At 40.1% G+C, this 27,191-nt stretch overlaps 1 protein-coding gene across 6 annotated transcripts in view; it reads right to left on the bottom strand.

Annotated features, from left to right (window-relative positions):
- Nucleotides 1-27,191, bottom strand: part of SK (small conductance calcium-activated potassium channel) — a 126,293-nt gene that overhangs the window by 57,875 nt on the left and 41,227 nt on the right. For 2 of the 6 annotated variants that reach the window (XM_034319103.2, XM_034319104.2), the window contains exon 1: nucleotides 3,643-4,373. The exons of 3 other annotated variants lie outside the window; for them this stretch is intronic. Coding sequence is in view for 1 of the 3 variants with exons in the window: in XM_034319106.2 (XP_034174997.1) it covers nucleotides 20,899-21,123 (225 nt within the window). In the remaining 2 variants the exon portion in view is untranslated. Of the gene's footprint in view, nucleotides 1-3,642; nucleotides 4,374-20,898; nucleotides 21,124-27,191 lie in introns of those variants that run through there. One more of the 6 variants, XM_034319106.2, reaches the window with a different exon arrangement.

Raw genomic sequence — 27,191 nt, 5'->3', positions numbered from 1 at the left:
AAACGAACCAACAACTTGGCTTATCGATTTCACGCGACGCTGTGCAAGGACCGTTAAAGAAGCTTTTAACTTTGCATAGATGGTTGAAAATACAAGTGCACCGAGATACCTTCCTTTATTCTATATTTTCAACCGATGCTAGTTAACACTTTGACCTTACTCTATTTTGTATTTCAAGTCCGTGAATTTTTGAAAAATTTTATACAACACAGAAACAATATATCTTCGACGTTTTCCAATTGGCAAGTTTGACGAGCTCTTATTGATTACTTAAAAATTTACAGTCTCGTTTCGGGTGGAGAAAGAACGATGAAACGACGAAAATCGTGAAAGTATTAAGAGCAAAAACTTTCTCTGTTGTATGAAACAAAGGGAGAAAAAAGCGGTGGGAAAAGTCAGAGTTCAACAAGGGTGAACAGCAGAATGCCACGGAGGCGGATTTTTTGTACGTCTGCCTATTTTTGTCGAGTAAATCAAACTGTTTGTCGTAGGCGTTAACAGGGCTGGACTTCCCTTCGTACGTTTCAATCGCTTTGAAGAATCGACGTGAATCATTGGTGAACAACATCCTTACTGGAATCGGGAATCAACGCTTCTCCTTCGGGGGAGCGTAAGAATCCATGCAAGAGAAGGATTCGAATCGAATATTTTATTGGATGAAAAGCGAATTGTCCGCGAGAGACGCCGAAGGGATTTCCCGAGGCACGACCACTCGTTTTTATCCCAATGGATATACATATATACCGGCAGAGTTCTTTGCGCCATCCCTTTTTCGTTGAACTCTTCCCGAGGAATCCCGGGGACCATTGTCGTACCAGAGCTTCCCGTGTTATTTTCAGTATTGACGTTTTTCTCTTGTGCTCGGATTATTACCTCGCAACTTTTTCTATCAGATATTTCACGGATACGTAATGTTTCTTCCACTTTTATTGCTCCGATATGCGTTTTCATTATCGTTCCTATCTCAATCAGCGATGTTTCTCTGGGGATTCTTTGAAAATTTTAAAACAATTCTTCATTTGTTCCTCCATCTTCTGCTAGTATCTTTTAAATTGCTTCCTTTCGTTTGATTCTATATACAAGTTTCATGCGAATTTTGGTATTATTTCTACTGAAATATTACTGAATATCATGATACTGATAATTAGTAAGAAACTACTAGAATCTAGTAATTTATACAGAGGAGAAACTGGAAGATTCTAGGGATTTGAATCTAGGGAGCATTCGAATAGAAAGCGAACACCTTAACCATTACGCTAACGAGGCTTCGTTGTTGCCTCCTTCGGTTTTCTGCTATATAAATAAGTAAGCAAGAACTCCCGGCAAGCTTCTTCTTATTTAACTGAGAGATTCTAAAATCCAGCGAGCTTCAATTGCTAATAAAAAGTGGAAGACATACTTCTTTGTAATCTGGTTAAGTAATGAGAGGAAAGCCACCTTTCCTATTTCAACGGAAACATCGCAACTAATGAAGGGTTAGCCAGAGCATCTTGGTGCGTCTGCCTCCTAGAAATTAGGTCACTGATTAGAATGTATATCTCCTGTAATCGCTTCGCTAATATTAACCTACTGAAAACTCATTAGGATTTTCCGTTACTCTGCAACGACCGTACAATCTCAAACATTTGTAAGTACATCTCCTGAAACTCTTGTAAATACAGAGAATTGTATTTCCCTCCAGAGTGCAGGAGGACTTAAAGAACACTCGTTCCCCGTGTACATTTAACTAATTAAAGGACAATCAGATAATTGGTTTAAAGAATTTAGTTAATCCCTGAATCCTCCTAAGGAAGATTCTTAATAAAACAATAAAAAAGAGGATTGAATTTATCTTACAGGAAATGATATCTTAATATGCATTTCTTAAAGAAATTAAATACACTCATTTTTAATTGTTTCATTAAATAATCGTTATATCAAACACCTATGAAATAATGTAAGATAGACCACTGTAAAGTCAATTTAATTTCAGAATTCAACCTCGATGTTAATCAGTGACATAATCAGGAGGAGCAGACATATCGGTCCTACTTAAACAAATTACCTTCGTTACCAACGGTATTTTGTCGATCGGAAGCATAAATGATTATCCAGCGTTAACTTAGTCATTTTTCCAGAGTCTGGCTTAGAAAATGTTTAAAATATAGGGTGTCACGCGATGAAAAACGTATCGGTAACTCGTTCGAATCGTTGCACTCGTCTCGGTTCGTTAAAGTTAATGTATCTTCGATACATCGATATCGAGCGACCGCCACAAGAGGAAGCCCGCGACCATTAGCAACGACGGTAATTTTACTAAAATCAGCTCGAGCTTGACGTTGAATAAACATACCCATACCGTCCTACCATGTACACACACGGGACAGAGAGTTGCAATATCGCCGAAGGCCAGTTACGGTTCAGCAATTAAGTTATGTAATGCAATGACGCGGCCAGTCTTGATTTCCTCTAAATCACAGGATTTCGAGACCTTTATTCCAGACGTTCAGCGGCCGAATTTAAACGACCCGTCAACCTTGATCGAGCTTTAAATCAATTCGCTAAACGAATTCGCGATCGTTGTGGTTTTACAGGTAAATCTGGGGTTCACTGAAATAATACCCGTCGTTCGAGGCCGATAATTAAATAAAAATAAGAAAAAGAAAGAAGGAAAATAGAATACATTCAGGGTAACTGGATCATGGAAATTTCGCTGATCTTCCCTTCAGCTATTATTATATGGTATCTCAGGGTACGAGTAACGCTTAGATTATCTTCGAAATTTTCCACCATTCGATTTTGTTGTAAATTTACGTCCACTATGATGTAAATGTATGAAAATTTTTATTTATTAAGCGGATAAACTCGAAGCGAAAAGAAATCAGAAACATTATTAGTGGAACATTGCAATAATTCGATAAATCTGAGCACAACTAATTGAAAACATAAATAAATATAATATTAACTTGAATTCTTGGAAAAATGACAGGAAGAAAGGTTTGAAGAACAACCATCCTTCTCTGAGTGACATTTTTCAAGGACCCTTGGCAGCAGTTAAAACACAGCTCGTTAAAGAAATGGCTAGTTAAGCAAGTTCATCAGGAAATCATATTAATTATTCAATAAAGGCCGGTTGATCTTGACTTTCCTGGTTGCCGCCGAGAATAAAGCTTCTTTCAACCAGTTTATTAATACCCTCGAGCGAACAGCGTGTCATTTCAAGGTTCCGATCGAAACGAATCGAACTTTCGTGTCCCCGCGAATAATTGATGCACTTCTGGCGCCCGAATTCCTCGCTTTGTCTTTTAATCGTCACTCGGCAACGAATCTGACTTTACTAATTCATTCGATTAATTCTTAAAACACCTCGGCATCGTCCGATATTCATTTTTCTCTCTGTAACATTTCGACGAAATTAGATACAATCGAGGGTGGCATCAAGCGTGAAATTCTCCTTCCCCTTTTTTATAACTTTTTTACATGGTCGACTCTAGAAATTTCTGATCAACCATCGCCGGTGTGTAGCGTTCGAAAATCATTATCGTCCTTTAACTTTGTCACTCTCATTAACACGACAGACGAGACGTCGTACCAAACATCGTCTCGGTTCTATCACGGTTGTCACGTTTCGGAAACTAGCAAAATTCCGGCGGGAGCAGTTACCCTCCAGGGAATCGCTTCTCCGACGAGCCTGTCGCCGATTTTGATCTACCTCTCCCGTTAACAGGATGGGTATCGAGAATCGGTACCGAGCATCTTGTCAGTTCTTCGCGCGTGTGAGGCTTCAACACGGTCCGACCACATGTCCGAACATCGAGAAACGAAACGTGGTCGCGTAGGAACCGGAAACGGCACCGAGACACTGGTCCTCCCCGTCACTGATGGTCGATCTCCAACGGTTCGTGCTTCCGCAAGCCGATATTCCCTTCATCTTTTCACTGACCGATCGTTGCACAAGTTCACTGATAACATCTGACCGGAAGTGATTTCGCGCATCTGTCGACGGGGTAACAGGGAACGGGGTATTGGAAGAGAAAGAGCAACGTAACGAAGAAACGTAGAATATGAAAAAGGGCCGCGCAGGAGGCGGCAAGGATGGATGGAAAGGATGATAAGAAAAAGTATGCGCCCTTTGAGGAGAACACGCACGCAGTTGTCGGAGTAACCGAGAGGGTGAGGCTGATGCTACGTCTCGCGAGCGACTCGGCTGTTGCTGGATGTGGAGATGACGACGCGATGCTGGCTAAAAGAGCGAAGGGAGAGGGTGGAGGGTAGGGAGGGAGAGAGAATGAGCGAGGCGAGGCAGCGAGGCGAGGCGGCGAGGCGAGGCGAGCGAGAGAAGCGTCGGTGATGAGCGTCCGCCCGCTGTGACGCTCCCGACAGGACTGCGTCGCTCCCCATTTATTCCTCCTTTCCCTTCCTCTGCCCCGACTCGCCGACGCTTACCGAACCAGCCACCCTCGCCCGACCATACCCCGTCAACTACTTTGCCCCTTGCTCGCCCTCCTCCCAGCTACCCCTTCTTTGTGTTCCTGCCCTCTGTGTACCACGTACGTACACCCATGCAACCCCTCTATCACTCTCGGCTCATTCTGTCTTTCGTCTACGAATCGCTCTGCTCCCTTCCGCTTACCATCTTCTCGCTACGCTGTCGCCCGCGTGTAAACACATCTGCGTGCCGGCTAATTTCGGTTATCGCTCCTCGCGGCGTCCGAATTCATCGGTTCAACTCTGTCCATATGACTGTTCAACCCTCGGAGGGTTGATTAAAAGCGCGCGACAAGCCGCTACACCGTTTGACTTTTCGTTCATATTTCAGTTTTCTGTTATAAAAGTTTTCTATGGGAAGATAATCACATTTGGCAGCAAAATAGTAAATGAATAAATGAGTAATCGTGGAATTGCCAAGAGTATTATTTCCATGGTTTTTAGTTTGTCTTTGTACCCTTCGTTGGGGAATGCCAGAGGGTGTGGTGCGTCTGAAGAGATTTCCTTAGCACCGCGGGGACTCTCGATTATTGGAATTAGAATCTAGGGGATGCTCTGTCTCCGTTAATGAGACGAAGCCCCTTTTATTTTCTTTCGGTAGTCGCTGCAGGGCTCGACGGTGAATCTTCTACGACGAAAAATCGACGGGGTAATTCGTGGATCTAAGGGGTGGTTGGAATTGTACAAGCAGTCGAGGGGATTCGATGAAATTATTGGATTCGAGGGTAAGCTCTTGTAAATTTGTTTCGTACACTCTTCTCGGCTGGATGCTGATTTAATCTTTCGTACCCCGAACAAATTCAATCTCATACAAAGCATTTTTCTTTTTCTTTCAGTTCGAGTAACTTCGACAGAATTGGAGTATTATCTTATAAACCCCATAGAAGGATTATGATTAATGAATCATCCAATTGATACCATGTGGTATTTCAATAAATACTCGAAATCCATTTGATAAGCTTATATAAATCAACAACTTTGTTCCTTTTACTCTTCGAATGTTTCGAATCCAATGCCATGTTCGTTCGATAAATTAACACGTAAAAACTTGCCTTCCCTATTCCCGGTGCAGTTCCAAACACCACCGAAAACTTTTCTCCGATATCGTAGTCGAAGCACGAAGGAATCCAGCGACAAGAACCGAGCATCGATCGTCGCCAGCATCAACATTCGAATCAGGATCCTTTCTATTTAATCCTCTTCCCATTTAACTTTCATCCGCTCTCTACCTTTCTCGATCAGTCGACAGGTAAAACAAATCGAAGGATTATAAAAACGTTCTTAATTAATAGAGCATCATTGGCAGACTGTGTTTTGCTACCAGAAGGTCAAATTTATATTTAAGACATTAATCATCCCCATCGCTCTTCTTTGAAACATTACACCAAGACATTTATCAAGGACTCGATGCATCACCCGTTCGGGGTCCATTGTTTCAAAAGTAAGATGCATCCTCGAGGAGGTCGTAAACGATCGGCTCTACGTCGATTATGTGTCTTGACGTGGCAGTTTGCTTATCGAAAATCGCTACACGTTGATCGTAACTACTTACGAAGACGTAGTTACCCACGTCTATGTCGTAAGAACTGATCGATATTAGAAGAGATTCCGGATAATCGCGACCACAGGAATTTGATAAGGTGACCAGTGGACGATACTCCATCGATTTTGGCTGGACAGGGGTCCGGGATTTACGTAAGCGATCAAATTAGCCTTTCAGTGTATTTAGGCTGTGTATAATTTTTATAAGGGTGCGTTTGAATAGTGATTCATCCTCTTTCTTTCATAAATGACAGTGGGAAATCTTTATTTTCAAATTGACAAATTATAAATTTAAAAAATGCTACTTTTAATTTTCTTCTCGTTTATAAAGACGAACAGAATCGAGCCAACAACCTGCAGAACGTCCGAACGTGCAAACGACGTTGGACGTAAATTCGCGTATCAGGAAATCCGGCGGAAGTTCGTGACGACAGCGTGAAAGGAGTAGAATTTTCGGAAGATGTAAGCTCCGAGCACAAAAGGGAAGTATAAAGAAGAAATAAATGTGACTCTGGCTATCACTGATGGAATTCCTGCTAATCTACTATGGCAAAAGTTTACCCTTCAAAAGATTTGCGTTTCTCAACGTGTGCACAGGCTGCATTTTCGGATATCCAGACAAAGGAACGATGAAGAAGTTCCAGACGAACGTCAGCAGCAATATTTCACGATGAAACTTTCGCCAAGATAGATCCTCGGTACTTCGTCAATGACTATAATGGCCAGCCATTTTCCTCCCGAGGAATGTTTGCTCTGTCGGTTTTTCAAGAAGAATCTCCTTCACCACACTGTTTCCCTGCGACCGAATCGCTTAGGGGATGAAATTGGAAATTGGAAACTCGTGATAAATAAGAATGGAACAAAATCTGGGTAATGTATTGGATCGAATTAAAAAGAAACAAAAAGAAGCTACAAATGCTTTCTTTTACGAATGATAAATGTTGATTGCTCGATGTAAAAAATAGAGGGTTTTACAGTTCGAGAAAATCTCAAGTGAAATGCAGGCTTCAGAGACGCAATAAATTCTTTTTAATTTATTCTCTTGGCTTTGTCGAAAGAGAAAGGTGTTAAACGACGGTAATTTATGAGCGTAGAAAACGTCACGCGACGAAACAAAGGAGATTTCACGTTTCCCCTCCGAGCTACGAGTTACCAGCCATTTCTCGATCGATCTTTCAATCTGCCTTCCTATGGCCACCGCGTGAAATGGTAATTCACGGTTAGGCTAACATCACGCGATCAAGGGATGGGGGAAAAAGGTTTCGCGATACTGTTGAACATCAAATTACCGTTTCCACTCCCCCTCTTTAAATAAGCTTAACCCAAAACATTTCAACGGTCGTGTGATAATATACTCTTTACCATGGTTTACCGATTTCATTTCGTGACTTCTACGACAAAAAGATTCATGATATTTCGTGAGTAAAGGTCGCCATTTACTGTCACGTGAAAACGTACCTTAAACGAATATAACGTACGTTCAAAAAATGAAAACGATATCAAAGGAGAAATATTTCCCTTGAAAATTTCAATTAATATATTTTGCACTTCGACAAATTTCTGTGGAGTAAACAGGGGTATTAATTAACTTGACATAGCAATTATCTATTAATGAAAAAAGATTCTGTGGCTTGTCGATGAAAATTATTATTTACTTTTTGTTCGAAATTAACGAATTTATAGGTCGTAAAATCTCCGGGCATCAATCATGATTCGCTACATAGAAGATTACAATTCCTCGTAAAAAGACCCCAATATTCCATATATTCACCACCCCTGCTGTCCGCCCTCTACAGCTTAATCCTTTCCCATATGTTGACCATACGACGCCTCCTCGTAAACTTGAAATCGTTATAGGGGATGATTTTCTTCCTTTCGGGCAGTTTGCAAAAATCTGTTCTCATCTTTATAGTCAGAAATGTAAATTTAATATTAGTACAATTTGGAACTTGTAGCAAGGAAATCAAAGGGATAGTTTTAATTCTAAAAAATTTTCCACGTGAAATTTGATCCGAGCTTCATAAATGATCTGTTCAGATGGCGGAAATGAAAAGGGAGGGCGAGTGAAATTAATGTACCATGCTGCCCTTTGTCACTTTTTCTCACTCTGTAACTCGTTTTGTCGGGTGCAATACATTAATTGCATTATTCGTGCAATAATCGACCCTTTAATGTGTACAGGTATCAAAGCTCGATTTTGCTCTTCAAAAAAAAATTCATCCACGAATCCTTTTAATTTACTGCAACCACCCAATTAACTTTTAAGCTCCATTTCATCCTGGTTCCTTTAGAATCAAGCTAATTTTTCTTGAAAAATAAACTAAATAAGTTTCTAACTAACCCGACTTCTGTTCCATTTAAGTATTTCAGACTCTAGTCCGCAGGAAATATTTCTCTTTCGTCCTTAGTCGCAAAAAAATTCATATTTTCTTGCGTATTTTCGTACACAGCCATAGTTTCCGTTCTTTCCTGGCAAATCTCGCGCTATCTCGACTTCACTTCCGTCTTTACCCCGTTTCATCGACCATTCCCCGTTCTCCAGCGTAAATATTGAATCGACGGATGCGAGTTCTCGCAGTTGCGTTTCTGGATCACGAAGGGAAGTCTTGAAAATGGTAGCAACGTTTGCCAGAGGAAAAGGGCAAAGAAAATTTGCCGGACATAGATCTATAAATCTTGGGACACGGAAACTTTTGGGCGTTCAGGGTCTGACGATAAGCGATAGTCGCCCATGAATTGATAAGAAAACAAGGAGATAATGTATCGTGACCACTGATGATATTCTTTGACTTAGATATATCGTAATCGAGGGAAGGATGTGCGTAGACAGCAGAAAAAAATTGTCCAAATCGAGATTAGAACTTTGATTAATTTTGTTTCTGGATCCCAAAGATTAATAGCAGATTGAGTACAAGGTAAAAGATTCATAGATAAACCCTATAATTTAACGTGGAATTATATTTTAAAGATCGAAGGATAAAAAGTATTTCTATTAAAGCACCCTTTCCTATTTTATTTCAGCCTGGGGTAATCCTGCTAAGGAACGTTACCAACATCGCTATTATTTGCAATTTTGATCAAATTTGGCAGCTTTATACAGTCATCAAAGATAAAAAACAGCGTATTTCTTCTTTTAAACGTGGTAACTCATATTTAAGGGGTGAATTCTTGGAGGGTAGTGTCCAAGATGCTATCAGCAAAGTAAAACAACCCCCACAGGATTATGCTTTCTAACCTAGTCTTAAGAAATTTAGTCCATTCTAAATAAAATTTCATAACTAAATACAGCTACGCGGTCGAAACGAAGTTATCAAATTAGGTCGATTTGCACCTCATCCGTGCTCTGAATACTTAGATGATTATTACAGAATATTGCAGCTAAGAAATTGAACGATAGCACCAACTAGAAAAGTGTTAACGATAAGATCGTGTCGCTATTGTCATTAACATTGACTCGTGGGTTTGTTGAAAAGTGATTGCGAAGCGTGTAATTTTTCTTCGTAATCGCAATTCTAACCCGATGGACTGATTCTGCCAATAAAAGCGACCGCGTTAAAGCAGTGTCGATCGACCGGTCTGATAAAAATCGCGACTCGCATTGTATCCCTGAGACGTGTTTCACTGGTCCGAACGTTTTCAGTGAAAATAACTAGCGAGAAAGCGAGCTGTCGTTCCTCTGAATCGACAATTGGCAGGTTAAATTGGTGACAAGATGCATTGTGTCAGCAAAGAGACTGCAATACGGATGATAAGGGTAGCTTTGAAAAAGAACAAGTTCCTGATGCGAAGTGAATTTTCCAAATATTTTATATTCCCTTACGGTTTTCGTCCGAAGGATCGATAAAGAACAAAAATTCCTCGAAATCATATGCCAGTCAGACACCCGTCTGACCGTTCACGGACCCATATCACTTGTCTGACCACCCACGGTACTATTCTACTCGGGACAAACTTTACTGTTCTGCTCCATTTTTTTGTGGACACACCGTGTACAAAATATGATTCGGAATGAAATTCCAGTTAGATATTTGTCTACCCACTCGCGACCTTATCGAGCGTCTGATTATTTACAGTGTTATTCTACTTATTCGGTCGCCCACGGTCGGATTTCTCCGTTTTACAATATCGGCTACAGAGAATACAGTTCGAAATGAAATTCTGGCCAGACTCGCGGGCAGGTTCAATCGTATTTTCAGCAAATGTTTAACCGGGAATCACTTTGAAGTTTGAACAAACATCCCTATCACATGTACCAATATACATTCGGATCAAACGTTAGACACGTATCGGAGGGAAATCGCTTTCGAGTAGATATCCTTCCCTTTGAAAATAAGCATCACTCGACCCGCACCAAGGTAAATCTACCGTTGTGGACATAATTGGACGTGGTGGCCGCGTCCTTGGCCAATTAGCGTCACTCTTAACTAAAAAACAACAAGGAGAAAACAATAGGAGAATACTGAAGAAGCTGGAGTGTAAAAAAGTTCTCTAGTATGTTCTAGTATTCGACGAGTGGCTTATTGTGTCGTGTCCTCTGACAAGAACACTGGTCATATCCTTCTCTTCTTTTTTTCTTGGTAATATATGCTTCTTTATGTAAGCTGATACTGTGGAAGCTGGATGAAAAGAATGTAGGTTATGATGATAATTTGATACAACGTGACAAGATTTATGACACGTTCAGAAACTCGAAAAGTTACAAATGCCAGAGAAATGATGTAATATCAAGTACGGTTTAAATAGTGGTCGTTAAACAATGTTTATTTCTTCGCTCCAACGACGAAAGAAAGATTGCATTATGTTGCGCTGAGTTTTAAGTTTATATATGAAACTTCCGAGAAGAACTTTGAAAGCATCCCGAAGGAAACTTGAACAAAGGTAACAAGCTATATTAAAAACAACCTATCCAACTGTCAAACGCAAAGGAATTCAACGATCGGTGGGTCCACTGTGAATTGTACGTCCGGCAGGAACGCGAAGAATTTCCGAAACTTTCATGAAGCTTCTGAGGAAAGGAGGGCAAATTTTATTCTCCCCTTTTTTCTCATTTTAACTCGTCGAATCCTTGTATCACCGGAGAGAAAACTCGTAAGCATTTAAAATATTTATTTTTACTGAGAAGTGAAAGAATTCGAGTAGACCATAATCTACGTAACAAATAGAAAACACTCGATCGAAAGCACGACAAAAACATAAAAGGATCTTCATTATAATCTTCGACGAGTCAGCAAACTTTATCCAACCCCTACGCCCACGCAAAACATTTACTCGCAATCTCCGAACGAGAGGTTCCATTAAATCAAGAGAAATGTCCGAATACATTCGAAAAATAACAGTACACTTATTTCCATAAAATGTTTACCTTCCTTTCTATTCAGCGCCCCTCTTGCATATATCCATTTCCCCGAAACACGATTCTCCACGCCCTGAAATAGCTACTTTTATAAAACACCTTTCTCCCTCTATGAACGCCGTAAATACCAATTCCCGAGACGGCCCTTCATTATTTCCCCTTCGGCCATTGAATTGTCTCTCTAACGGGCAAAATTTTTCGCAGAGACCCTCTTACGTTACCCCCGAAAACAAACAAAAAAGTCTCACAAATTTCTAGCACGTTTTATTCGATAGATTTGGTAATTGGTAGAAACAACTTGAATATTCCCCGAAGCATCGTAAGGAGTTTGTACCAATTCAAAAATTCCATCGCTCTTCCGAAGAACTCGAGGACAGGGGTCAAGGAGCGACGAAAGTTGGACGAAAGTTAATTCCAACAACGCTGGAACGTTTACGACCCTCGAGACAAGGTGAAAAACGTAGCTGTCGTTATCGCGGAGATGATAAGCCGAGCCACGAAGGGTGCGTGCTCTCTCTTAATGGGCAACGTGATAACCGAATTCTATGGAATGGAGGAAACAGGACGATCGTTTTCGCTTGCGTTCAACTCGTAAACTCGTACAAGGTTAATTCGAGAGTGAGAGAGGCTAGGGTGCCGCGTGAATTTCGGGTGTTTTTCAATTTTACGAGGATATACGCCGTAAATAGCCGACTTTCGGACCTGCTGGATACCTGGCCGCAGATTTATGTCGGCTCCACGTGTCCGCGAGGCTAAAGTAAACCTAATGGGCCGAATGGCGTGACCCATTCATGGGTTTCGCGAGGTACGACCGGTTGTTAGCGTGATTAATATCTCGTTGCTCTGCTATATGTATGTCGTAGGCGAGATGAATCGCGTGTTACCACTATGTTTGTTTGTTTTTAAGAAAGCACCTGGATCAGTCCTTCACGAATAAATCAAGATTACGTATTAAAATAAACGAATCTCTCTTGTAAATTTATTTGGTAAATACCTTAAAAGTATACAACCTTTGTATTCCTCCCTTTTGAAAATATCAAATTTTTATATATCATCCATCTCTTATCATAAATAATCATATAAGAACAGTTTTTTGAACGAAGCTTCTCGGTTTGAAAAATTTCCGAATCTCCGGGAAGGAAATATCAGGAGGTTGAAAAAATCGAGACCTTCGGCATGAGTTATACGATTCAAATCGTGGGGTTAACGCGACGGGTCAACCGTGACCGACGAAATCGCTAAAGCTTCTTTGCAGCTCGACGTATAGCAGGGAAAAGGAAGGAGGATAGAAAAGAGCGCGGGAAACGAAGTTCGCGAAACAAGGATCGAGGAAATCGGTCGTGAGGGAGAAACCGATTCGAAGGGAAATTCGCTCGCGTCGTGGGACGAATTATTTTCTTGCAAGCACCGCACGGTTCATCAGTTTCCGATCGATCGATTCGATAGGCGAACAGCAAGCAACGCGGAACGATGATGCATCTCCGAGTAATATATCATCGAGGCTTCGCGTGACACAAGTTGCAGATGTAACGATTTCGCGCTGGTTACATTTGTCGCGCATCACAGCTGCACGGTGAAAGAATTAATTGGCCGTCGTGGCGTTTCCGCTCGACTATCTTGACAGGTCGCGTCGCTTACGCGGTGACACGTTTCGCTTGTAAGCTGCGAAGTTTTCGCGTTGCGTTCACCTTGCGGTCTTGTTTGAATTCTGACGCCGGAAAGCTGTCGGAACGACGAATCCCACGTTTCTTCCTTCACAATTATTAACACCGCATGTTGCAGGTATTTTGTAAGGGTGCGCGAGTACCCGAAAGTTTGTCGAGTTTGAGTCCCGAGTTCTTGATATTCTATTCTATTAGGATGATCAGTCAGATAGAATTGAAATACATCGTTATTCCTGTCGCAAATAACCGTACATCGGTACGGAGACTAGTCGAAATTGGTGAGGTCGGGTTTCCTTGTTAGTCAACGAAAAGAAATTGATTTCCTTGAAAGCCTGCGGGCCATCGAAGGAGCCCTGCCGCGGAATGGAAAAACTTTTTTAATAGAGCAACTTCGTCGAGCCCGCTCCGTGCAAAAGCTGGATCGAGTAAATTGTTAGGGATTATAACGACACGTGAAGATGTTTCGAAAGTTTCCCCGCGAACCAGTTGATACGTAGCGCATTTTAACGAACCGTTTCGTTTCTGATCCTTCGGCAAGTGATAGATATCAACGATCAACGAAACAGGCTAGTTTCTTAATCTACGATAGAATTTTTATCTCTTTCTAATCGAACGAAATAAAAGTATACGATTGACAAGGACTATTATACTGCAGTATTTAAAAAGAAAGGAATACTTTTGTACTTATGAAAAGGACGAAAAATGAACTTTGATACGGTCCACCTAAAGAGCATTAAAACTCGACACGACATTCGAACAAAACGGGTGCAACACGTGGGATAGAATACAGGCTATTATATCTGATCAGTGACTCGGAAAAATCAGTGAATTCATTGATTTAAAGAATTACTTTGGTATCTGTTGATTCCAAAGTTTTTCCACATTTTTATCCGTTCAAATGAATCCTGAGACTTCTATTTTTCAAGAAGGTTCAATATAGAAGCTTAGTAAAGTGTGTTATTTCATTTTCAATTTTTAGCCACAGCCGGGATATCATCCGTAATGGAATCTCACTCTGAATACGGATTTCAAGATCTCTTAAGAAAATAACAGCAATTCCGTATATTTCCACGTCGCAGGAGGAAACGTCGATTCTGCGAGCACAATTATCCTAGCAGGGTACGTGTTAGAAGTAGCTGAGATTTTCGCAGGCCCAGGCGGAATCAATCTTACTGAATAATTTCCAGCAAAATGGTCGCGTTTCGATTATACTCCGTCCGGGGTGGTGAACTGCCGTAATCGCGATCCCCTCCATCGATTTCGTCGTTGAATATTTCACGCTGGATATGCCAGCCACTTTGTTGAATTCCCATCGATCAGCTCGCCTAGCTGGTATTATAGGTAATACCGAACTCGACTTTAAGGCACATCCACTTAATAATTCATCATCCAGCTACTTCAATCGGCGACTTCGATAAATCCCTCGCCAGAGGTTTTCTACGTTGCAACCTTGTTTTCCATAATCGAAGTTTTCTCTGAAATCTTGGTCGCTCGAGTAATCAACTTGATTAATTTTTTTAATTCAATGCGATCAACAGAGAGAGTTCCAAAAATAGATCTAAAATTCGGTTGATTATTTGAACGTGACTTGATACGAAGGTGGATAAGAAACTCTCTCCCAAGTGAATCGTGCCGTTCCTAGTCAGACCGTAATACACGGTACATTGGTTTTGACGAATGCTAGGGAACACGATTTAAGATGTTCGCTTAGATATACCGAGTTCTATAGCTTCTTACTGTATGCTAATATAGCTATGTGAGCAGCCTTGTAATTTTCAATACAGCTGTAAAAAGGTACAGCCGTTAGTAGATAAATCAACGCTTAGTCAGACAGCTGCAAGGTACGGTTGTGGCTGTTCGAAAGACAAGATTAAACCCTGATAAAATACTGCTACCTACATTAGTTTACTATATTAGTATCCTACATTCTCGCTGTTTACAGAATAACTATTTATTTATACTTCTGAAAAAGTAATCCTAAAAGTTGGAAATATTAGTTGTAATTAAGAACTGACGTTTTAAAATAAATGAACTAACCATAATTCCCTTGAAATATAAATTAAGAGATATTTTTTTAAACTGCAGAACTGCCACCTCAAAGGGATTCAGTGAAAAGAAATTTTTCCTTTCGAAATCAACAAGTACCCTTCAAAATACTTGAAACCTCTCGAAAGTCCATTTGAAATTACACCGGAACATTTTCCCACCCGGCTGTGCAAAGTTAAACCAATTAACAAGTGCAGACCGCTACAAAGGGTTAGAAATACGCGGTCGGAGTGTTGTTTCCCAGCTTCCTGCAATAAGAATGTTAAATTGCCCGTTAAAAATACGAGCAGCTTTCGCGCGAGCAACCAGCTACAGAGATTTATTCGATTCATGGGACGCTCGGATGTATTTTAACTACAAGTGTCGCGTTCACGTTGGAATGCAGAGCGGAATACAGGGCGAGCATTATCCAGCGTGCATGTAATGGAACCTGATGCAACCGACGTCGTGTTCAGTCGTTTCAGTACCCCCATAACCGTGGCATTCGCTGACCAAACAGCCGACATATTGCGTGTACTTTACGGGATGATCGGGACATCCGGTGTTAATTTTTAATCCCTAAGCATTTGCGGCTACGCTCTCGCCGAGAATAAAGGACCTGCTGTTTCGCAGCTGATACAAGCTTCATTTTCACAACGATTACTTCGTTTTCCAATTTAACCATTTAAATATTGAATTCTACTAACGACGTAACAGTATTCACGGTATTTCGAATCTTCTCTCTCTCTCTCTCTTACATTTTTATTTTTATTTTTCGGTTGTATTATTTTATAACGAGGAGCACGTGATCGGTACAATGGCAAGGGTGTTAATAATCATCGGAAACACGGGACTGTGAACGACGCACGCGTTTCTACGCGCACAATAGTGTTGTGTTTTCCGGTCAGCCGATAATATATCAGAGGACGTGTCAGACCCAGGCCAGCCTTCTATCATCGGTGCAACAATAATGCGAACAGACGAACGATAATAACGAACCGTGTCTCCATTATCCACGCGAGTTGCCTGACAATTTTCTAAAACAATTTGGATTTCTAATCAACCCTGCAACGAGGAAAAGGGGGATGTTTTCATTGCAATTAATTCTGTTCGGTATCACTTTTTGACAGGGAACTTTACGAATTAATTTGACCAGAAAGACGAGAAATTGAATCAGCAATCGAAATGATCGAACAGAATCAATTAATTTACCACCCTGAAGCGAGCAGACAAAAAAGAACGAACAAAGTTAGTCCCTGATAAAGTGTTCGAGTTCCGGCGGATGATGCCGGGAGAAATCGTTTCCACGATGCCTCTGTCGTCGTGGCATCGTTCCCTGAGGTAATAATCGTGGAGTAACTGCAACGACGCGACGAAAAAATAAAGATGGTCCGCGGCCAAGAGATTAAGCGAGCAGAAACGGACGACTGCGAGCGGAGAGGAAGAAAGATGAGGGATAAAGCGAGAACCGTGAATCCTCCTAGCAAATAAAGGAACACTGAAGAGACGGGTCGTCGCTCGATCAGCTAGAATTTCGTCGCGCAACTTGAAACGGAAATGGAGCCTCCCTTTTCAGACACTTGTCTCTGATTCTCTCTTCTCGACCGACCTATCATACTATTCCTTTGACAATTTTCTAAAGGAAAAATATAATTTTGTTTTATAAATACGTAGAAAAATATCTTCTGTATCTTTTACAATTTTCAAGGGGACTTTCCTTAAAGTGACTTATTTTATGCTTTTACTCCAAAGGGGATTGAAACCGTATTGAGTCAAAAATGAAATGCTACACCATGATACCTTGGAGAAATAATAGCGGAAGAGAAATTCTAGGAAAGAAGTATCCTATATCTTTGATTCTATTCAACTCTATTTTTTCCACCCTCGCAAGACCGCCAATTGCAACATTAACCCTCTGAGTGCGGCTGTTCGCGATCTTCTATCGTTGCTTTCAAACGCCACCCCTATTAAGCAACCGCACCCTCATCCCCCCTCGTTTTTTGCTTCGATCCACCGACGGATGCCTCTGAAAAGTTTTTTATTTCTCGGCTCGAACACGGAACACTGGATTTTATCCATCATCCCACACCCTTCTTCGTCTTATTCTTCCCTTTTTTCCCCCGGTTTAAGCATTTCCACAAATTCCCTTAAGCAGCGCGGACCTCGAAGTTTGTCCAGCGTAAAATTAGGTGCCAACGAGAGAGATCAAACGTCCTTTACAAATTATTGTTTAAACATATTCTCGTAGGAAATTACTAATTTTCAAACTTGCAGTTGGTCGGAGTGAAGAAGAGAAAAAAGGAGAGAAGATATACAAACGAGAAGTTCAGTTTACACGAAATTATAATGAGGTATATTACCGGCTTCTCTAACGCAGCATGCACGTTTATTGCACGCTAGACGGGCGGTAATTTCAGTAATAGACTGGGAACACAGATTTTATAGAGCAATAACTTCCCTTGATAGAATTATCGAGATACCGAGCGTGATGCGCAGCTAGGGGCTGCATATTTGTGGTGCATTTTGCAAGCAGCACGCATCAGCACTGATTTGAATGGAAAGTTATGAGATTGCTGCTCGTAATATTCGCAAGAAAGTCGACCGCAATTCTTGCTTCATTTCTACCGTTAGTTACAAGATACTCTGTAGAAATTTGAATACGCGATCAGTCCATGAAATGTTTAATTTATTTAAACAATACGTGCCAGTGATTGCGAGCATAGCAACAAGGACACGACAGGAAATGATGCTCCTCCGGTTACCCTAGAAAAATGATCCTGAAACGTGCTTCAGCAATGAAACGAGTACGAGACGTGTCCTGAAAGCCTACACCTGTTCAGATACGTGTCGTCTTCGTTCACCTGAAGATCCACGAAATATTCCATTTCATAACTTCAATCTTCGATGAAAATTAATGATCCTGTTAAATTTACCCGCGATAACACGTCCATGAAATATCTGGCCGACTGGGCCAGGTGTTAATTGGCCGATAAAAGTGTGTTTCTAGAACGACACTTCGTTGATGGACAATCGTAATTCTCTTATCACGTTCCATGGTTCGTTGTTTTATGATCCATATTTGGATCGTGAAATCGTAAAGATCAGCGAGAGGAACGGGAATTACCTTAACGTTGACCTCTGAAAATTTTGGAAATGTACAAAATATTTGGTATTGGAGTAATTTGGAAAAAGAGAGAGAGAGAAATTGCTTGACTGCGATGTCTCTAACGGCATTCAATTGGGGAACAAACCAGCGCCGAGTTTGTCCTGTTTTTCTTAAAATATTTGTTCAAATGTCGCGCAGCTGATTTGCCCTCCTCATTTACCGTCGATGGAGGGCTGAAAAACTTTTGTTTGACCGAATTTACAGTTGCTTTACGAGGAAACACAGTTTTCGAACAGTAATGCTTGTTACATTTTCGTGGAGAACTTTTCTTGATAAATGGACCAATTGTTTCAGACTTTCTGGATAAATCTTACCTCCCATAATTTCGGAGTATATAATACCGTGTGCTTGGCGTAGTAGTAAATCATCATTTTGCAATTATCATGTTTGCAAAATTTTCTTCCATTCAATCTGGAATTGCCGAGAAAATTCGAAAGAATAAGCACTGATATTTTGTGACCGACGCGTTGACAAATTGACTTTGAATACGCGAGCCATTACTCCCAGCTGTTTTCGTTGACACGTCGACTTTTAAATGGCCATCCGGGGAACAAAATGCTGGGAGTAAAAGAGCCGGACCCCCTTCGTCCTGGAAAAGCTTTATCCAGGTAATCTCTCTCGTTATGTCCAGGAACTTTACGATGTCCTTTTCGCGTCGGTGGAATAAAAATTCTCGATCGTAAAGCCGACGGTCGCGGATGGCGAAGTCGGTCGCACAAAGCGCGAGCAGAAAAGGTGGCACAAAGGAAGCGTGTTCGAGCAAGCGTGGCATTAAATTTCTCAGTTCCTGCCGTTGCGCTCGAAGAACGAGTTTCGCGATTTTCCTACGCGTAGAAGACACGCTGTTCTGTCTGTAAAACTAATTACGGATCCACGTGGAACTGGCGCGAGCAAGCGTTTCACGATAGATCTCGAGCGGAAGATGAGACGAGACGGCTTGGAACAATAGACTTTTCCTACGAATGAGGAATATATTATTTCTTCCGAGTACTTTGAATATTTCTTGTACTCTACTTTGCAATTCTTGCTGTTCAAACTTTTCCGCGAGTCTTCTGTTTTGCATAAATAATTTAAAAATACTTTTTCAACACAAGTATTTAACAAAATTATAGGGTGTTTCATGCAATTGGACGAAGCTACATTCTGAAAAACAGCAAAGTGCAATTGCACTTAAAAAAAAAAATCAAAATACATAATTTAATTTTGCATAAGTCGATTGCTTGCTTTTGTGCCCGCTGTAATAAACAATATTAACACTTTAAAAAAAAAATATATAAAAAGTATCTTTCGAATACCTTTTGTAATTTAAAAACTGCACGAAAGCGTGAATAAAGCCGTAGAGATAAGAGGGTGCTTAAAGGTAGGTGTTATTAAAAAAGTTAAAATATCCCATAAACTATATCGTTTTTTTTTAATATAACCGTACCACTTTTATACGTAGGATAATCCAAGCAAACGATTTATGCAAAAGAAAAAAAAATTATATAATTCCATTAATAAAAGGGGTGCATTTGCACCTTGCATACGATGCGAATTCAATATTAGTCTAATCTGCACGATCCTGAAAATTCTAATAATGAACATCGCGAACTTTGATCATTTTTTTTTTGTTAATCCAGAATGCAAATTATGTGATTGGTGATAGAATTATGTTCACGAATTAGTGACAATACTTTCTAGCGTGATGGTGTGAGGCTAGTTCTATAGGTCAGTGACTCTAACTACATGGTTCGAACATAACCGCAAGTACGCACGATAAAATGCGTACTGCATTTATATCGCGAGTACATCGACTGTCGAGGGTAAAGTTCGAAACGACGACACAATTCGAGAACGATTTCAAACGAGAAGAGGGTAATAAACACGGAATCGATCCTCCGATCGACCAGTCACCTTTTCTCATCGAAACGAAAGATCGTAACGTTTTATTCCCCGTCGCTTTTGATTCTGCACGAATAGAGATCGTATGGAAATTGAACGTGTCGTTGTTTCCATCTCACCGAGGCTTAATTCTTTTGGAACAGTAATTTCAATTTGAATTGATTGACTGAAAGAAACGATTCAGGGATTAAACAATGAAATACTAAAGTAATCGAATTTCCGATCTGCTCTTCTCTAAGAATCGAGTTTTAAACTGAATAATTCTGAAGAATTAGAGTTTCAGTTAACTCGTACTTGGAGCAAACCCAATTTCAAGTTGTCCGATATTCTTAATTAATTAAGTCTTCAATCGCCTAGACTACAGGTCGTTCAATTAAAGTTTAACTTGATTAACTAGTTTGATTCAGTTTGCTTAAAAAATGAACTTGACCGGTTATAGCATATTGGATCCCTCGATTAGTATTATAGATACTGGCTAATATTTTGAAGGCTATACTTGACACATCACCATTATTACAAAAAATATTAAAAATGAATTCTATTATAATGTTTTGAACGACTGAGACTCGCTTTTGCACCCTTTACCTAAAATTCAATATGCATCTCATATGAATCATCCTGTATAAATCTGAAAGAAATAAAAAAGGAAGGTTCCAAAAGAACTGAGCTCTCAACAGGGTATGCGGTAAATGTCCGTGCTTGTGTACGATGCAGAATATAATAATAATAATAATAATAATAATAATAATCGTGTAAGGGTGGTTTAAATAGATCAGGCATATCGTAAGTATCGTGCCCACCGTCTTGACGTAGTTGACGGTCTCGGCAGTCGCCTCGGTGAGGGCTCTTCGTAACCGTGATCGTCGGACCTGCGACAGCGTACGTGGACAGAGAACGACGCCTTGGGCGCCCTGCATACCGGAACCAGACCCAGAACCGGAAACGGCGCCGAGTATCGTGGCCGTGGGCGGCGGAGGTGTCGTCGGTGGCATTGTCGTCGACGACGATTTGCACCACCACGGGAACTGGGCGTGGTTTTAGCACGTTGTTATTCCACATAGTATTCTTAGCATACAGGAGGCGCGAGGGTGGTTACGAGTGCAGTGGTTCACAAGTGAAAACACTATCTATGGTGGAGGGTTACGTTGAAATCACCAGGGAAAAACCTTCGACACTGTTTTACCGATACTAACGTTCAGAATATCCCCAAGTATCATAACCATTGCCCGTTCGTTAGACTCTTGTTATATTGCCTTTTCACCATCGTACCATACAGCCTTACCCGCGGCGATATAACGAGAGTCTACTGTATTCACGCGGAAAATTTTGGTCTCAGTACCGATAAAATAGTATCGGTAGCACGTTTTTCCGGTGATCTCGATGAAACCCATTGATGGTTCGAATGAGACGAGACAAGGTGTTTGTAACGAAGGATTCGTGAAGGTGATCGATACTTTGGAAGAGGAGAGAAAGCGTTCGTGCGAAAGTGATTGTAAGTCTGTGTAGTTATGGAGATATAATTTAATTTGAATTCATTCACTGATTGCTTTGGTTCGTTGATTCCGGATCAATCATTTCTCGAAATAGTAACACACTGGCTACAGGATTCTCCATAATCATCGATCAGAATTACAAACACCTTCTTCTGGACCTTGTAGTTTCATGATGATCAATCTATCATCTACCAGAGTACCGAGTTGTCCTTGTGAATCATTGATGTACAAGGCGATTCGTCAACAGACATGACTTCAAGCAACTTGTGAACTACTTGAAAGATATTTCCAACAAAAGTGGAAACATTCTTCATATAAAGTATCCTCTATATATGAAAATTTATAAAAGAAAAAGATACTTAAATAAAAAATAAAGAAACCAAAATTGAACAAAAAATAAAGCAATCACCCCTTAAAACGGTACAACATTTCTGTTCAAAATTTGCCACGAAAACAAGCAATGTTACAAGTAATTAAAAAGAAAAAAAAAATCATTCGCTTTTCAACGAATCGCCTTGCAGGGTCGTGAAAGCCAGAGCCAGCAAGATACATAGACAGCCAAGAAACGAATCCGAAAAACGAGAAAATCTAAACTCGATTATCTCGTTCCTGAAGGAATCATTCTCTCGGCCAGTCTTTCTTTACTCTTCGAACCCGGGATAAGGGTGGTGTCCACGTAAGCGATGGCACTCGATGATTCTTTCTAAATCATCTAAGCCTAGCACTACGTTCGGCGCAAAACTACCAAACTAGACTAAAAGGGACACGGTTTCGGCTAGAACTAAAGATCACTCGGGCTGAATTCTGGGGCGGAGCCAGGGGGGTTGGAGGGAGAGTGTTGGCGAACAATCGAATGAGAAGCTAGTCGAGGGTGGTTCGCGGTTGTTTTTCCGGGGGGGTGCAAGGTGGACTCCGGTGGGGTTGACCCGGTCTGCCAGCAGCTCGACGATGCAAAAGAACTCTGCTAATGGATGATGCGAGCAGATGGCGCGGCAGATTGATGATGTTATTCCTATCGCGTTCTACTTAATGCTCTACCTTGCTATCTAAGGTTGCTGCGGTTATTAGAGATGGGATCCTCAATACTTTCGAATTTAAGGTAATGAGATACCTTCGCATTGAAATTTCCTGGAATTGGAGTTCGATTTTAATCTTCCCTTGAATAAAAAACAATACAAGAAAAGGAGGTCCTCATTTGCCTTAATATTTCTAAGTTACTACACCTACTTCAAACGACAAGAATATTAGTGTTACTTTCAAAACGAGTTAATTCATTCAGAAATTAGTCAATTAGGTGAGTAACCATCGAGTATTAAGACGAACAGAGTGTCTCCATTTCCATTGCTATTTCTCTTAAGGAAGCCTACCATATTGAAATTCATCCCATTTCTAGTGGACACTTGCTGGTACAGACGGATACATGGGAAGAGAATGAAAGAAATTTTCTACTCTGGGATAGAAGAAAGTTTATGGACTAACGGTGCTGTTAAAAGGATGACTGTGTCGTGTGGAAAGTTGTATCGTTGTTGAACATTCGCTGGTTGATCGTGGATACCTAACTCTAATCTGGTCGAGCTGGTCTGTCGGACCACCAACTCGATAGATGCTAAGCCGATTGGCTACTACTAGCTATGGCTTAATCATCGTTGTCGAGAAGCTTTCGCTATTTGCTAGAAGTGTTTGTATCGTTTCGAGAGCGTTCGATCGATGGATTATTAGAGTTTCCATGGGGAATTTGTTTCGAGAGAGAGCAATATTAACTATCGTATCTGTGTCGAGTGGAATTTTAACCATAATTCTCCTGTGGCGTTTTCTGTAAATACGATTTGTTACATACGATGGATTAAATTCTATATTTTGTTAGATATTTGGAGAACCTATCGTTCAGAGATTTTATTACTTTTTCTATTAAAAATCATCTTCAGTAATATTCCTCGCAATTAGGGTTATAAATCAAAATATTCTGCACCAGAATTGTAGATTTTCTTCTTTTTTTTTTTAATTAACCATTAAGAGCGTCATGAAAGCTGTTCGAATTTTATTCTCACTCATAAAGAAAAATCTCATCTAATCAATTACCGAAGAGAAAACAGAAGGGAAAGTACCTTAACCAGGAAGGATTCATCAAGTTTGACAAACATAGGAACACTTCGTCGAGTTTAATCTCCTAAAGTCAACTGGAAGGTCGTCCCCGCCCCAGGAAGTCAACCAAAGAGATAAGCATCGTTGTTTCAGATACGTCAACATGACGAATCGAGAGAAAACGAAAAGAGGGTTCGCACCGATAGACCACTCAAGTGATAAAGGGGACGGAAAGGTTTCTCTTGCGGCTACGACTCGACTTTTTCCTCTGACAGCTGACTGTTCGAAACGATATTACTTCAGCTCTCTCTTTTTTTCACCTGAGATCCTGTATAATCGAGGGCAATCGAGGTTAACGACTTACCAGACACTGATATCACCTTTCTAACGAATAGCTATCGAAAATAAAAGTTTTTGCAAACCCGAATTCCAAGGGTGTTCTTTTCTATCCCTCTGTCTTCAAGATATTTCAGCTTTTAGCGAAGAAGAGGAATTGTGAAAAGAAAATTTAGAAAAGCTCTAGACATCATTAATTTTTCTCAAATTCTAAGCATTTGACTCGCGAAGATTGTAAATCTGGGAATCAAAGTATTTTGCACACTAGGAAGAATCGTAGGAATACGAGAAGGAGCAGCGTGTTTGGAAAATGGTGAAAAGTTTTCATACACAGTTTTCCTGACCCAGCTCGAATCCTAAATATTTGAAACTGATGCTCGCCCGTTCCTGGAAGTGCAATACACGCGGAAGTTTCGCAAACACGACGACGTTTGCCGATGATTTTTGCGATGAAACATGTACGAGAACGTTCGCCAGCTGACTATGCGAAAAGTTGAAATGTTAAAAAGAATCGGACGAATGTCTGTGTATCTCGTTCGACTCTTTTCAATCAGTCTAACTTTTGAACTTGTGATTCAATTTTCTTTTTACAACGACAACATAAAAATCTTTTCTTTCTAAGCCACAGCCTCTTCGTTTACATTTTTTTCTTTTATAAACTAAGTACCCGACAAATTCCATCAACGAGAACATAAAAATCCCTTTTACACGAGCTGGTGTGCTCTCGAAAAATCCTATGCAACGAGCCGCGCTGTTCGAGGGGTATAAAAATGGCTTGAGAATTAATTATTAACAGCTACAGGGGAATACAATTTCACCGGCAAGGCTCGATCGAAAGTAGTCTTCGTCGGTAACCTTCGACGCTGAATTATTTCTCGAAGCAAGGATCGTTTCACGAACCTTTAAGTTTGTTAACGCGTTGGGTCATCGATGAACGATGTCTCGAATCATTAGACAAAGTAATTTTAACCTGAACAACGGATGAAAAGAAATTTCGAAAAGCTTCGGGTCAACATTTCAAGTGAAAGTAATCGTTCCTTTCTTTTGATTGTTTTTCATTGACGATTAAACGACTCCTTTCGTTTTTTGTTTCTCTTTGTCCGTCGATGAATGCCTATCGGGACGCCCGAGGATAAAAGAACCAACTGGATGGAACTGCCATTTATTTTTCTCCGATCCCTTTTAATGAGAGACATTCAGCCGGGGAAAGGGAAATTGATATCGACTTCCTCGTCGTCAGCAAATTGCCAATTCTCGCTCGTTATATTACCTTGGCAGTAAACGAACGTTTACACAAACGAATTATGCTGTTGATACAAAACCCTGTACATTCCTCGCTCATTTTATTCGATAAAATGGTAATTCGCAGGGAATTAAGTAGATTAATTGTTGATACACTGAGTGGTAATCAGGTTTAACGCTGGAACGACGATATCTTTTAAAACGACGATTTCATCTCATTAAGTATCAACATAATATTTCATTTTCAATTTATCTTCAGTCGATGCGATTTCAAACATAGTCCATTTTTGTAACATCAATATACTTAAGTATCAGTCTTAAATTAAACACGATTGACATCGAGAAAATTTAATAACATTTAAAAAGACAGCATAAAGAAAGGGTTGCTGGCATCTCAAAATTATCGTACAAGGAACATCAAGAAGGTACATTGATATTTCTTATAAAAAGGGCGCAAACGAGTATGTGTATGTATATTGTGTGTGTTTCTGGAGAATTTTGTGAATATGGGAATAATCGGTAAAATGTACTTTTAGGTGTTTAACTCGCGGTCGTCATTAGTGAAGGGTAGTGTTCAGTTCTTGAAAGTAGTAAATTGGAATTGCTTGTTGTAACTTTATTAGAAAAAGAGTTGGGGACTACCTTGAAACGTTTTTGTCCGACCTCTATACGACGTAAAGTTTCTTCACGTTCTCAAACTTTACAACATCGTTTATCAAAAAAGAAAAAAGAAATATATAAAACTTTTTGATCTGGCGAAGTTCGATTAAAAGTAATTATAAAAAAATATACTTCTCAGATTTTGTAAATTTGTTAGGTGTTGAAAGTATTTTTTATACAATTTACATGAGATCTTTACTCTATTCTTAAAACAATTTCATAGTTTCATAGTTCTTTTGAAGCATAGGTACCGACATTATCGAGACACGTCGTTTGCGTTTTTCATCACGAACGAAGGCGACTCGAATAAAAATCCAATCGGGATCTTATCGCGCCTAGGATACGCCTAGGAGTCGCCTTTAAAAATATCCCGATAGATTTCACGGCGAAGACGAAAAAGAAGTTGGCCGATGTGGGGCGTGCTTGAGATCGTCTGCACGCGATAAAAGCGTAAAAACCGCTGTCCTTGCTTTTAAAATCCCGGATCCCATTCGCTTCATTTCCCAGGATGCGCTTACACGGACAGGAAACACGTGTAACGTTCCAGATTTACAAGGCGGATGCTCGTTATGGTCGCGTCACACGAAAACCAACCGGAGATTCTTTTACTTTCACGCACCGAAACCTTCGCGATTCCATGTCGACGTACAATTTAGCTTTGTTATTTGAAGGCAAGCTTTAAGAAAGCGTCGAAATGAGTTTGATACGCGGTCGAAACTTTTTTAACTGAGTTATTGCGGTTCAAGTTTTTCTTTCAAAGCTTTATTTAAAAAAAAGAAGGAAGTTTTCCCTGAACTCACAGTCCATAGTGTAAAGCTGTCTATCCGATATTAGTTTTTTAAAACAATACAAAATTTGTAATTCCTGTTTGATATGTTTGATTTCATCCAAAATTTTGTTTATGAAATGCAATGATTATTATGATAACGATGTAATAATCATTTTTATTAACTTTAGAAATTGATTTTTATGGTTGGTAGATTGCATTAGTAGTGCACTATCGAGAACAATTGAAATTATTGAAATAGAAAAGGTAATATATCCATTAATCAGTCAAAACGATTTTAAGTAGAATAGGTCACTCATAAGTCAGACGAGAGGTTCGAATACAATAAAGTGATCGATAACCTTCCTTATGAAAGTCATAATTAATTACCTCTGACATTTTGAACGAGATAAACCCTAAAATTAGCTCCACATAATTATTAACAATTAATTAATGAATTATTTAACAATTTAATAATTAGAGATTGATCAATTTCAAAGACTAACTCTAACAT

The sequence above is a fragment of the Osmia lignaria genome, chromosome 13 (assembly GCF_051020975.1).
Source record: "Osmia lignaria lignaria isolate PbOS001 chromosome 13, iyOsmLign1, whole genome shotgun sequence".
Lineage (NCBI taxonomy): Eukaryota > Metazoa > Arthropoda > Insecta > Hymenoptera > Megachilidae > Osmia > Osmia lignaria.
The sequence above is the reverse complement of the archived record's forward strand: the minus strand, read 5'-3'. Positions and strand labels throughout refer to the sequence as shown.